General features: G+C 42.3%; 1 protein-coding gene across 1 annotated transcript in view; it reads left to right on the plus strand.

The window, feature by feature from the left end:
* The window catches only part of mylk2 (myosin light chain kinase 2), a gene marked incomplete at its 5' end in the record, with an annotated part of 119038 nt that overhangs the window by 21263 nt on the left and 82483 nt on the right, over window positions 1-15292 (plus strand). Inside the window, 3 exons of the mRNA XM_084333457.1 lie at window positions 8729-8868; window positions 9079-9160; window positions 10479-10606. Coding sequence (XP_084189583.1) covers window positions 8729-8868; window positions 9079-9160; window positions 10479-10606 — 350 coding nt within the window. The remainder of the gene's footprint in view (window positions 1-8728; window positions 8869-9078; window positions 9161-10478; window positions 10607-15292) is intronic.

Genomic DNA, 15292 nt, shown 5'->3' on the forward strand with positions numbered 1-15292 from the left:
GTTGCAGGGCCTGTGTTCCAGGCGGTGTGCTGTTGGGGAGGACAGGGCCCGCTCGGCTGAGGGGCCTTTGTCCGAATACGCTGGCGATGTGGGGGGCGGGGTCACTAGGTGCCCCCCTGGTGGGGTCTTGATGCTGGCATCATGGACTTCTCCGGGCCCCCATTCCAGGGAGTCCAGTCCTTTTGGTGGGTCTGGGTCTTCCTTCGCGCTCCGCTGCTACGGCCTTGCCACGGGGTTGGGTTTGCCCTTGACCCCGTGATTCTGGGGGCAGTGACGAGGTTGTTCCTACGTTCGTTCCCGGGTGGCATGCGGGTTGTGCGTGGGTGTAGTCGTGGGGTCAAGCCACGGTCTGCTCACCCTGTGCGTTGGGTTGCTTGAGTGCCTCTTCGCACGGTCGGGTCCGTCGCCCTCCCGTGAAGCCCCTAATAGGCGGGATGCCCTCCATTAGGGGGGGTCGGGGGGGCTCGGCCCTCCCTGTTCTGATGGTTGTGGGGGGCTGTCAGCGGGGTGTATTTGTCAGCCAGCGGCTCCGCTTGGCCTCCCTTGTGCAGTAGGTGATGCCAAGCAGAGCCCCTAACGAAACAGAACGTTAGGTTATGGCTATAACCAAGTTCTGTTAGTTAGGGGTGACGCTTGGCATCAGACGGCCGCTGCAGCCCTTGACCTCACCTTGTGGTGAAAGCTTGGGAAGGAGGAGAGCAGGTGACCACACACCTGCTTATGAAGGTAAGCTGATGAGGGGTGTGGTCAGACTAATACTGGTATTAAAGGTATATTTGTGGAATGTTATTCAGTACGCGTGCACGTACGCGAGGGAGTGCAGTAGGTGATGCCAAGCGTCACCCCTAACTAACAGAACTTGGTTATAGCCCTAACCTAACATTTTCAATACAGTAAAATTTTCCAGGAACACTGTCTTTTCGTCTCAACCTGTTTTCTTATACAAACAAATTGTCAGATGCAATCAGGTTCATTCTTATTTTACTAGGTCAGCTGATGATGGACAGATTCTGTCACCACGTCCAAAATCAAATGCTTTAAAAAGGACTGTCGTTTATCGTGCCATCAATCATTGGAATAACTGCCCACTGAACATAAGTAAATTGAATAGTAAAGTGTGTCTTTCAAATACCACCTGAGAATGCACTACTTAAATATGTGTGCACAATATTCTGATGTTGATAATGATGTCTACAATGTTTACTGTTTTTAGATTATCATTGTGATTGTTATAACCTCATGTTGTTATGTTTTGTCTTTTAAGCCAAGCACATTTCAACCTCTCCCCCAATATATATATATATATATATATATATATATATATATATATATATATATATATATATATATATATATATATATATATATATATATACACACACACACATACATATACATATACATATATATATATATTCAGTGGCTTCCCCTCGCCACTTAGGCGACAGCTAATGGGGATCCTTTTCAACAATAAACAACAACAATAAACAATATGACTTGCTGCCATAGTGAAGCGTCTCATGTTGTTATGTTTATAAACCAAATATACATTGAAAACCCCATTTTCTCTTGATGTGTTAATGTCCAATTTACAACAGTAATCCATACATCTTATTTCTGTGGTGTGTGTGTGTGTAGTGTGTGCCTGTGTGACTGTGCACATGCATTCACGTGGAGGCTAAAATGAAACATTGCAGTAGGTTGGTGAGCTCAATAGCCTTGGGCCCGTTCTTATTCCGATCCCTGTAAAAAACCAATGTACTCTTACTTTTCAGTACAATAAAATAGGCTCCCTCACCCAAACAAATGAAAAATAGAATTCACCCTTAAGAGATGCTGAGATGCTGCATTTAATAAAAATAATTACCCATATTGTGCCTTTATGGCTGCTTTTTTGTTTATGTTGATTCAAAGCAGGGTATTTATTGAAATGTATTTAAATTGCAGTCTTAAAGGTATACCTAACCCTATACACTTTATGATCTGCTTGATCACTTTATGATTACTTTAAAATCACCCCTTTGGAGATAGATATATCCCCTAAACCGCATGGAGCTACTAATATAAATTGGAGATGGTTACAAAGCAGAGACTCGTATGGTTCCAATGAGCCAACAACATTCAGGTATCTTAGGGTGAGAGGTCAGGACCCCATTGTAATTGGACTTACGACAATGTCAAAATGTTGCTTTGCACACAACCGGGACATGCTCACTTCCTTTTTGGCAGCCTAAACCTGTGTGGCCAGGGCTATAAGCGGTGGTCTTGGTCTAGCCCTGATGCCCAAGTGTGTGTGCGTCTGTGTGTGTGTGAGTGTATATATTTGACCATCAAGTACAATCACATGCTAGCATGTTCTCTCCAGGGACCAGTACGATTTTACCTATTGTTTTGATTTCTGATTTTGCCCAGCTATTTTCATGCTTAACGTTGTGTGTTAATATGACATGACAGAATGTACTGCACAGCTGTGGACCCAAGAATGAGAAAGTGGTCATGTAACAGTGGGGGATTGTACTGGGGATTTAATTCTGGGGATAACTATCACCATAATGATGCTAGTACTGGTAATCTTACTGCTTAGTATAAGTACATGGGGTTACTATTGAGTATACTGCTTAGTATAAGTGCATGGGGTTACTATTAAATATACGGCAAACTGTATTTTAGGACCCGTTCTCGCTTCTTTTCAAGCCCCCTTCTCTGAACTGAACAACTACATGATGCCTCTCATGTATTAGTTTTCCTGTGTTTCTTCAGACTTCCATTCTGACTGAACCCTTTACCACAAACTGAACAACTAAATTGTTTCTCTCCTGTATGAGTTATCATGTGTGTCTCCAGATCTCCCTATGTAGAATTGTATTGGCGCATACACAAAGCATGATAATAAAGGTGCAATCTTGTGGGATAAATTTGACAATCAACCCAAAACCAGCAGCATAATCACTGATTATTACACAAGGACTTTTTGACTTTTACTCAGAAGTGTGTCTTACTAGTTATGCTATACTGGCCAGTATGACTTACTGCCATAGTGTCTTTATACCTGTACCACTGTACATGTTAATACTATACTCTGTACATACATCTAACCAACACCATTACTCAGTAGTACCGTGGCTGGTACAATGTGATGATGAAGGAAGGCAGTGTGTGTGTGTGTGTGTCATATACTCTGCCTGCCAATCATCATGTCCTCGGGTCGATACCTTCCCGCAGTGCCGCCCAGCCAATGCGCTGCCGGCCTCCGTCCCGCCTCGCAACTCTGTTTTCTTCCGTCTCGGGATGCTCTGCCCCACGGAAGCTGTGAGAAAAGTCCTCACCAGGGCTAACTGTGACTGCCCGACCCTCCAATCTCCTCGCAACGAGGCCGTTGCCGTGGCGGGACCGGCCGGTAACGCATCCGGGAACCTACAGACGGGAAAGCACCGCCGTGGGGGAAGAAGAAAAATAAAACAAAGTGTCAGGTTGCTGATACCTCCATTTTAACACGCTTATTTACTCTTAACAGACAAAAACAAAACAAAACAAAATTAAATATGTGGCCCCCAAAAACAAAAGAATAGTTTTCCTCTAATCACTTGGGAAAAAAGCTCTATAGCAGCGTACACGCACACACGCCCCTATCTTAGTTTCATCTAGAAACAACTGCAGTTTGACCAGATAAGGTGTTTAGAAACTCAGTCACACAAGAAAAACAACTGTCCTCTGTCTATGGCATTCCCCCACGCACGGTCACCTTCCCGCCTATCTATGAAAGAAAAACAACCATATAAAAACAGAATCAGTGCTAAAAGATAACCCACGCCTAAATATCGGGACTCTTGCATGACTATTTTCCAACATACTCATAGTACACTTTGCCCACGCCTGTTATTTCGGTTACAAATGTAATTCTCGCCTTTACTTTCGGAACGTACCTTTAAACCCCAGGTGTTCAGAGGAAAAACCGAGAGGGTAACACACAAAAAAGAAAAACAATACCAAGTTTTAGTGTTTGTCCCCACCTGGACCCAGAGACTCAACAACTCTAACCCTACTATGTTCTAGTGTTAGACCCCATCTAGATCCAGAACCCCAAAAATAACTCCAAACTCCCACACGCATCCCCATTAGTCAGAGTTGACCAGACAGTCGTAGACAGGCGTCCCCCTTCTCCGTGTCTTATCTCGGAGGCTTTGAGGCAAGAGATATTATCTCCCCCTGGACTGCTCGTCGGCAATCACCACTCTGTCATACGCTATCTGGTCAACCAGACGTCCTAATCTAAACGTAACCTAACTACTTTATAGATGCAAAAAAAACAAACGCTTTAAACAGAATGGCAACAGCTCACCGAATAGTCCCCACGCGTTCCCAAGGTCCTAGCCGGAGTTGACAGCAAAAACGGACGGCGCAGGTGGTTCTCTCCCCCTTCCCATGCGCGGAGGAGTTTGAGATAAGGAAGCGCTTCCCCTGAAACTCAAGATTCAACCTGTCCGCAGAGCCCGCTTCGCGGCCAACTCGACCCCCATCGCTTTAAAATCTAATAAACTAGTTAAAACAAAAAATATCCCATAATCTTTCTCGTCGCCATCTGTAATGGGAAATATCTAAGGATTAAACGATGAGCCGTTTACAAATCATTCTGAGTCATTATTAATAATAATAGAAAGGTTTATTAACAATAAAGAAAGTTTATTTCACCATGGCCACGTTGAAAGGACAGTCCACAGCCAGAGACAGATATGTTAACCCACTAGCGTCTGGCCGAGGACTGACCTCGAGCCTTGGTCAGACATACAATTAAATACATGACATGACGTAGAAGAAAACAAAATGGCTGGTTAGAGAAATTAATAATACGACTATGTTATGGCTATAGCCTGGAAGGAAAACAGCTCCGTCTTACAGTTCCCATAACCTTGGGTTATGGCTCTATGGCCTATATGGCAGAACATACAGCAGATATGATGACGAAGGCAAACAAAATAGTTTCTCAGTAACTGGGAGCAACAGCAACTTTGTTATGACTGGTAGAATGTCAGTGATCTTAAAGAGACATACACACATTAACCAGTCAATCTGGTCATATTGAAACTCAAGCTGTATGACATGATAAAACAACACAGATCCATAATGACATGATAATATATTCCACGACAGTATCTTTGTGAGGGTACTGTTTTATAATTTACATTACATTGAAAAGATACAAAGATATAATTTTTAAAGCTGGTAAGAGGTACCTGTATAAATAAAGGTTAAAAGTAAAAACATAAATGAGCATGTGTAAATGTGTTTATTTCTCTCCTTAATTAAAACTTAACACATGCCCTTCTCTGAAGAATTGCTAAAATCAAGGTCAACAGGTCTGACGTCTGTGGTGCTGAACTTGTTGAGGTTAGGAGAAATTTATATCCAATTTATATTGTAAAATCAATGTTAATTTAACTATTGACAGTGTAAAAATGGACGTTGGGGTCCATTTGTACACCGTAGTTACAGACCCATAAGGGTCCATTTGGTTCCTAACTATCCATCATTTAGCTGGGGGGCCCCTGGAACCTCCCCGGACCCCACTTTGAGATCCAATGGCTTGCTGTGTAAAATGTTTCACTCACCACACTCAATATATATATAATATTGTGAAGGTCAGTTGCCCCTCAAAACAGATGCACTTCTGCCGGTCTAGGTGTTTAACACGTACAGCCTGCATCTGATGGCAAATAAATAATAACAGTTGCTAAGATGATATAGGGCACAACAACTCATGCATTATGAGTAGTGTTACAATTAGAAACTATTACAAACGCACTATCTACAGGTAGGCTATCTAGTTCCACACGTTTTCACATACCTAACATTACGGTGATGGAGTGCCAGCACACGTCTTTTACAAATCTAGCATGTGTGATTTTTCCCCCGTAGCCTCTGTGAGCGAAGACGCTCTTTGATTGCAGCGAAGAAGAAAAAGATGCTCTCCAATTGGCTAACCTTAACTCTAAGCATAACCACGTCGAAAGAGGGCCTAAGCATAACCACTTCGAAAGAATGCCTAAGCATAACCACTTCGAAAGAATGCCTAAGCATAACCACTTCGAAAGAATGCCTAAGCATAACCACTTTGAAGCAGAGAATATATGTACAAGGTGGAAGAGACCCTTCGGAACTAAACCAGTCAGAGAGGGTATTTTCTTCTTCGCTGTACGCGGCCTAGCCAATCAGAGAGCGTCTTCGCAAACAGAGGCTACGGAAAAAAAATCACGCATCTATCATAGTGTGCTACATAGATATATAGAACACTAGATAGCTTAAGGCGGAGTCACCAGCGTCACTGAACCGCCGCCATCTTGCGGGGGTCAGCCTTGAGCAGGGCCGGACTGGGGAAATAATTCATACCGGGAGATATAGCGCGAAATATAGCCCCAATCAGGCCACTTTTTAAGCGGGGGGTCTGGGGGTCCCCCACCAGGAATTTTTTTGTTACAAAGACTTAATTTCCTGCATTCTGGTGAATTTTAGTGCATGTGAATCACAAACTAATGAGCCAACAATTGCTTAGTACAATGTACTGTTATGGACCTCAAATAAAACTGTTGTGGCACTAGCAATGCTACTCTCTCCACCTTCAAAAAGAAAAAAGCAAGAGCACAACATATTTTTCTATTTACTATTATAATACAGTTAACCACTCTCTCCTGTAAGGGCCTTTTTTTTTCTTTCTTTTATCCCTCTCTCCTCCACCCTTTCTCTTTCTTCCACTGTCCATCTTGACATCAACGTTAATTGACTTTCGCTCTACTGTATCTCTCCCGAGTCCCTCACTACCTGGCTCATTGCCTGGCTGTTATTCTGCATCTGAGTGCCGTCTGCCATTCCATTCGCCGCCTCCGCTGTCAATCAGTTGTATCGCCTGGTCCCGCCTCCACCAATCACAAGCGGCAGCACGGCTCCATTGTGTGTGTGTGTCCGCGTGAGGGAGAGAGTCAGATAGTTCTCCAACTCTGTCGCAGACAGTGAAATCCTGGTTGTTCCCCACCCACCTAGGTTATCTAACTATCGCGGCGCGCCGCCGCCGCCACAACTAGAAACAATGGCCTGGCAAAAAAAAAGAAAAAAATTATATATATATTTTTTTTTTATATAATATCTTTTTTTTTGTGCAGGCCAGGCCACCGGGAAAACTCCCGGTGCTCCCGATGGCCAGTCCAGGCCTGGCCTTGAGTGAGAGTGAGTTAGCTGCACAGACAAAAATACTCATAACTCGCTGAAATATTGACGGATTTACAAACGGGTTGGTTTGCTATAAACATCAAAGATGTAGTTATGATACTGCATACTTATAAAAAAAAAAAATGTAAAGATGTTTTTTTTTTTACAAACCGCTTGAATCATAGCCACGTTAATAATGCTTGTAATAAACCAAACCGTTTGTAAATCCGTCAATATTTCAGCGAGTTATGAGTATTTTTGTCTGTGCAGCTCACTCACTCTCACTCAAGGCTGACCCCCGCAAGATGGCGGCGGTTCAGTGACGTCGCTCTCCATTGGCCGGCAGCGCGGGCAAGCTATCTAGTGTTCTATATATATCTATGGTGTGCTATGGTGCTACCTGTTAGCACGAGCGACAGTGAAAAGTGTCTGGGCGGAAACAAGCGCTTGTCAGTTTGGTTCCGCATTAACACTTTGAGTGCCAGCAGGGGGCGCCAGAAATAGCGCTTGAGTGCCAGCGCTGTAGTCAATGGGAGGGCGATCACATTTGCGAACGCATAAACTATATCTTAAATTATGCCTATGTGTCTAATACGCCCGTCGCTTATCAATGACTTGTTGTAGTCAACATTGTCGAAACGGATTGTTTTTTTTAATCGGTTAATTTCCGTTTTATACCATTTTTAAAAACGCTCGTTTTTTTAAACTTGAATAATAATAATAATAATAATAATACAGAAGAGGTACCTGTATAAATAAAGGTTAAAAGTAAAAACATAAATGGGCATGTGTAAATGTGTTTATTTCTCTCCTTAATTAAAACTTAACACATGCCCATCTCTGAAGAATTGCTCAAATCAAGGTCAACAGCTCAGACAGATCCCCACTGGTAACGTGAGGCTAGATTGATGAAAAATGAATGGAAATCGCTAATAAAAAAAATAACGATTAAATAACGAGATTTCAACGAGAAATTGCATGTTCTCCCTGCCCTCCAGAATTTAAAAACCCAATGGAAAAACATGCAGAACAGATCACTAACGCTGTCGCGTCCCTGACGAAGACGGACAGGAGCACTTGGATTGGTCCCCAGGTGCAGCTCCCGGCTGCCCTTGGGGGGAAGGATGACGGGATGGGTCAAAATGTCATTTCAACCCAAAATAATTGCATGTGTGTTCCTGTGTGTGCCGCCCATCGCATGAGTGTGTCGCTCCATGAGAACATTGTCAATGTGTGCAATGAGTAAAGACTTCTTCAAAGTCCAGTTTAATCTTAATCTTTAATCTAATTAACCTTAATGTGGTGATGTTGTCAATAGTTTACAGTTGGAAGCCTGGTTCCCATATGTATCATGGCCATATTCTTTTTTTATTGTGGCTGTATCATGTATCATGTATCGTGTATCATGTATCATGTATCGTGTATCATGTATCGTGGCTGCAAAAATAAGTTTCCTTCAAACAACGTTGAATGGAATGCTTGTGGATCATATATGGTTTAATCGCAGTTGATGATGCCCTTTATTGTCAAGGTGGTCGGGAGGACAAACAGCTCTGCACAAACCAAGCAACTACCCAGAGCATGGAGGTCCCTGCTATATTACAACCACAAGAAGCCACAGGTCTAAAGACCACAGCACTGCCAGCGAGGACCCTCCTTGTCTCTGTCAAGGTATTCCTTCCCCCATTTGTTTTACAAAATATAATTACCTTTATTTCTTCCATAGTCACAGTGTAATGTAATATGTAAGTAATATGTAATATAATATGCTTAAGCTAAGGTTTTTTATTGTATAGGAACTCTGTTAAAGAAATAATTAGAGCTTGAATTTGATGATTACTATTAAAATGATTATGAATTTGGTCTCATATTCTCTCCCAGAATCAACTTGGATGCCCTGAGCCAGAGACCAGTAAACCCCAGAGCATCAAACTACCCATGTCTGCCATTTCCCCAAAGAAAGGTACACTGCTTTCATACTCAACAATATGACTAAATGTACACTGCTTTCATACTCCAACAATATGACTAAAGATACACTGCTTTCATACACAACAATATGACTAAAGGTCCAGTACACTGCTTTCATACACAACAATATGACTAAATGTACACTGCTTTCATACTCCAACAATATGACTAAAGATACACCGCTTTCATACACAATAATATGACTAAAGGTACACTGATTTCATACTCCAACAATATGACTCAAGGTACACTGCTTTCATACTCCAACAACATCACTAAAGGTACACTGCTTTCTTTTTTCTATCCACTTTTTTTCTCCTTTTTCCATTTTTTCTCCCATCCCAATTCCAATGTGCCAATTCTTACCTCCCCTGTCTTGAACGTTGCTCGCATATGCCCCCCACTGGCCGGTTGTAGGGAGGATAGAAGCCTTGCATCACGTGTCCCCTCCGGTACACGAGGAGGCAGCCTGTCACATCTTTTCACCTGCCAGCGTGGACTCTCATTGGCGAGGTGTAACGTGTGGGAGGCTCACACTACCCCCGCCATTTCTGCTGTGCAGGCGTCCCCAACCGACCTGTAGGAGTCGCTGTCCACAACGTCCAGATTACCACCCATCGACTTCCACCCGCCAATTGAATTAGTATGACGGCTGGTCCAAGCCGGAGGCAGCGCCGACAGCCGGAGTCGAACCCGGTGTCTCTTGCGTTGGTGACGAGCGCAATGTCCGCTGCGCCACCCAGCCGCCCGAAGGTACACTGCTTTCATACTCAACAATATGACTAAAGGTCCAGTACACTGCTTTCATACTCCAACAATATGACTTAAGGTACACTGCTTTCATACTCCAACAATATGACTAAAGATACACTGCTTTCACACTCTAACAATATTCCAAAAATACACTGCTTTCATACTCCAACAATATGTCTAAAGGTCCAGTACACTGCTTTCATACTCTAATAATATGAAAGAGTGAACATAATGTTTTGTAGCGCCCTGCTTCCTACACACACACACACACGCACACGCACACGCACACGCACACACACACACACGGGAGCTGCACAGTACAACCACAGTCTGACACTATTGACCGCTAAGCAACTCCACTCATGCAATTGGGGTGTTTAAGTGCCTTGCTCAAAAGTGCCAAAACGTAGTTATTGAGATGGGGGAGAGAGCTTTACTTGTCCCCGTCTTCTGCCCGGAATTCCCCCAATAGATCCAAGGATTCAAACTAATGACCTCCTGGTCATAAGCTGACCTCTCTAACCGTCAGGCTCCACTGGACCATGTCTTCTCTTCAGGTACTGCAGAGCAGAGGGACCAGGACATAGCCTCAGCCAATCAAAGACCTGCCGGAGGAGGGACTCAAGTAGTTAAGCCAATTGTTCCTGCCACTCAAAAGACCAAGATCACACTCGCTCCTGGAAAGGTCTTGTCTCTTCCACCTTTCACCTCTCTCAGCGCAATCCATGCTGTTCCTCATATTAGCTCATATTAGTTAGCCACAAACCAATGAAAAGTCAATGGGGTCAAAGCTCCTGTCTCTGTATAGACCTGTTCGCTGTATGCAAACATACCAAGCCAATCAGCAATACCAACTGAGTCACGTGACTAAGTTGCCCCGCACCTGCACGAGCTGCTGCGCTAGAAGAATACGACAGGGCTCGGTGGAGAAACAATGGCACTCCCCTGACTAAACGTTGTTTCAAACGAAAGCGGCTGAATGTCATTTAGCCAAATCAGCATGGCTGTGAGTCTTTCACCTTTTACATATCTAGCTTTGGCATGATTGTTTAGATCGCTATTGTGGGATATTTGTAGATATCCTGATGAAGAATGTTCTCAGTCAACCGAGGTTTGGATAATAACAAGGTTTATTAACCAAACAGATAGATTACATAGAGAGAATGGCTGAGGGCTTCCCCCAGGTGATCAGCTGAAAAGACCCAGGTGAGAAGACCTCGATAGATCTCGGGAGGAGATCTATATAGGTAACAAAGGGGGGGGTGTGGTCCCATTTGATAGGTCAGATGGGGGGGGGGGTACAGGTTTGGGGAGAAAGGGGAGGGGAATGTCTTATTCCACAGAGAGGGGGGGGCACAGGTAAGGGGGACACAGGGGAGGGGAGTATATTTACATGAGGACATTATATTATACCACAATACTCACTTTTCTCTGTTATAATGTGGGTGAGATTAATGTATAATATACCAGGATTGTTTGGAACAGGTAAAAGTGAAAATAGAAGACAATTAAAATAATGAAAATTTTGGCCAATGTGATCTGGTTGTTGGCATAACAGTTTAAAATAGAATTATTTACATACATGATTCATGACATGATCGACTGGACTGCGGTCTGTGTTATTTTGATATCAGAGATGTGGGAATAGATATCACCCTTTTCTTTTATTTATTGCTCAAAATATCTATATCAATGAGTGGTCCTCAACTCTGATATCAAACAATAATTAACATATATCTTGGCATACCTTCAGTCGTTCATGTCGTGACTCAGGGGAGCTAATGTGATGGTTGTACATACAGGCATCGTAATAAACCAATTAAATACTTGCACTGTCTCTGTGTGGTCAGAGTGCACAGGGTGAAAAACAAAATTGTGTGCATGATTATTAGGAATAGGATTTACACATAAGGCTAATGTGTACAAAAACATTTTAACAACCGTTAACCTGGTGGTTAATAAAACTAACATGATTGATTATGGGAAACTGTTCAAAAAAAATATATATGCACATTTTATAATGATTCTTGATGAAATTACTTAGGATCCAGTTGTATTTAACCTGAGTTTGAGTGTCACTTTCATCTGTGATTGCCTCAGTTTTGTTGGTCTTTACTTAGAATCAGGCAATTTTTTTTTCTTCTCTATAAATGAGGAGATAAAACGTCTTATGCATCGCTTCTGTATGTAATTCTAGTGCATATACTATCAATGGTTCACCATACAGGTGCAAAACAACAACGTTACATGTCCTCTTCTATGAGAGAATAAACCAACTGATTCTTTCTTGTCTGACAATACAATTTTGTAACCTAAGTAATTCAAATGTGATGTAATACAGTAACACAGTAAAATTTAAATAAATACATAATAATGTGGACAATGTGGCGTTCAGATGCCTCTTGGTCCACAGGTCTCTGATGATGATGTCTCTCTTCTTGACGGTGCAGTCGGGAACATTCACTCCTCCATCATTCAGAGGGGGCTTACAGGAGGTCGCCGTCCACTCCCTGTGTACCTTGTCAAGGGTCACCGGTAGCAGTCAACTATAGTGGCCTTGCAGACTCTTTTCCTGGAGCCTATGTTGTTCTCCACCACCATCACATGTCTGCCACTGTGCTCACGCTTGACCTTTATCAGGCCCAGAGACATGGTGGTCAGGGCGTTTTTGAATGTGTTGTGCTGGTTTCGCTGTCCTCTCCTCGTCATTGCGGTACCACTTGATGGAGGGCGAGGGCCCGCGGTGTAGTGGCTAGTCAGTAGGACGCTCTCTCTCACCAGATGAGAAGCTTATCATCGGAATCCATCTTGATGGTCGGGGCTTTGGTTCCCATCTGCAGGTGATGGGTTTGGTCTGCCGTGGTCTGCAGTGCCGGGGTGGAGGCCGTCAAAGGTTGATCTCCTCTTCGTCAGTGTCTCCTTGGTCAGTCTCCTTCGTGGTCCCCTGCTCCACTTTCTTGGGGACGTCTGTGGGCTGGGTTGGATGGCGGCTCTCCCACGGTTGCTGTCGTCGGTTGTGTTCCTCCTTGCCTGGTCGCGCCGTCGTTCGTGGTTCAGGTCACGCGTCGTCTCACTCGTCCTGTCCTCTTACCAATTTATGATCTGAGGATGATAAAAAACTGCCTTAGAAAACCTCCTCACATAAATGATTCAACACCTTTCTGCTAAAGAGGAAAATCATTTAGGGTTAATTCAATTCATTGTGTAATACCATCATGCATTTGATATCGTTTGGATCCGATCTTTGCATGGAATCAGAAAATGTCTCTTTATCTTTATAATCTGTGATGTCAAATTGAAGTTGATCTTACCTCAGGATGCGTGCGATGGGTGTACCTCAGGATACTTACCTCGCCACGCCTTCTCTGGCGTTCTTCACGTCTCAGTGTGGCTCGTCATAATTTAGCATGGGGAAAAAACATAAAATCTAGGCAGCCAGTTAATTTTGCATGAAAAACAATCATTAATTTTCTCGTCTACTCTTAAGTAGTATTAATTTAATTACCTCTAATATACCTTGTGCATTTTGATAATCATTGTGTAAATGATTATCCTGCTTTCAACTGATACAAATAATTCTAACCCTAGCTAACCTTACTGTCATGCATTTGTCCTAATAAACTAACCTACACTGTAGCACTCAACACTTTGATGACCATTGTTACTCAGCTGATAGAGTTGTGCCCTTTTTGATGTCCTGTCATACAGAACCTGTGAGTCGCTTTTGGATAAAAGTGTCAGCTAAATGATCAATGTACGTGTATACCTTGTACATTTAGATAATTGTGTTTCAATTTTGGTGGTTGATATTTTGCAGTCATGGAAATGTATTAGTTGTTTAAAAGAATAGTCTAAAGAATAGTCATGCATGTTATTGGTTATAAACAGAGAATAGAAGGAGGAGATTGTAAGTAAAGTTGTTTTCATCATTAATCTTTCATCTCGGGCACTTCACTTTGTCTGGTTTTATTCAGAATTCACCTCTAATTCGTGTGCCTCTTGAAAAGAGATGATGAAAACGACTGGTTAGTTATTGTTAGTATGGGAATTAGGTAGATTTTCATGACTGCAACATCATCACCTGTGTTTATACTATACTAAGTTGAGTCTCTAGGTGTGGTCAGAGTACATGCTGTTGCATAGCTTTGTCTGCTCCTGCCCTTTGTTTTTAAGTGCCCATCCTGAATAGTGTCTGCTATCGTCTCACAATTGATTTCCCTTTAGCTCCAAACTGCTTTGTGTTCAAATGTAGATTAACTCAGTCCCTTTTTGTCTCTTGATTGTCTGTTTGCTTCCTGTAAACACAATTTACATGTGGGTGTTTGGATGCAGATTTGTTTTAACTGGTCAATCGATTGTCTCTCAGCTCCACACCATCTTCGGTTGACATGCAAATTGTTGGAGTTTCAGTCTTTTGTGATACAATCTTGGTGTAGGTCTCTGCATCTCGCCTCAGAGCCTGACTGAAAATAAAAACACATGTTAATTTTCCACTCCTAAGACCATTTGAGTGGGTTCTTTGTTGATTGTCTGTGAGCTTAACAAAACATCAGCTAGTTCTCATCCATCCCATCCTAGGATGTAATGATAGTGTTATCATTTATCAATCATATCGCATATGTACACAAGCATCATATGAATGTGGAACCACACATTTTGAATCATGTTTAAAAATGTCTTACAATGGAAAGGGCTAGTTATCTTTCATTGGTTCTTTAGATAAACACATTAACTCAAGTGAATATAACCTAAACATCTTACTTTTAAACATAATCTATGTTGTTTGTGCCCAAGTTTTCAACATTAAAAGCTTATAAAGTCTAATCTAACGCTGTTTATGTGGACTACAATTCCTGTACTGCCATATACTGGAAACCGGAAGTGTTTGTTTAGCTCCCCGTATTGGTCAGTATGACCGGTACGCCCACAGATGTATTATAATTCTGAAACAGACATTGTAATTAGCTTTATGTGACTTATAATGTGTAAATTAAAGCAACATAAACACTCAAGTGATCTGAGATAGTTGTAATTTACTGTAACTGAGATGATAATTGTGTATGTACAGTTTCTACGTCAAATGTATATACTCTCTTTTCTTGACTCCTTTTGTATCAGCTAACCTTACTGAATTTGCAAATCTGGTATGTCATAAATGTATAGATGTAGCAGTACTGACTATCTGTATGTCATGTATGTCATATATGTCCTGATGAATTGAAAATGGGGGACCCTGATGTAAACAAGACGAAAGTCTTTCTCTGGTCTGCATCCCCTTAACAATTGTGTGTATTGAGCTGTGCTGTATTGTACCCATTCTGCAATCTGTTAATAAAGTTTTCAATCAATCAATCAAAGCATCTATATTTAT

This window comes from Notolepis coatsorum, assembly GCF_963971535.1.
Source record: "Notolepis coatsorum genome assembly, chromosome: 17".
NCBI lineage: Eukaryota > Metazoa > Chordata > Actinopteri > Aulopiformes > Paralepididae > Notolepis > Notolepis coatsorum.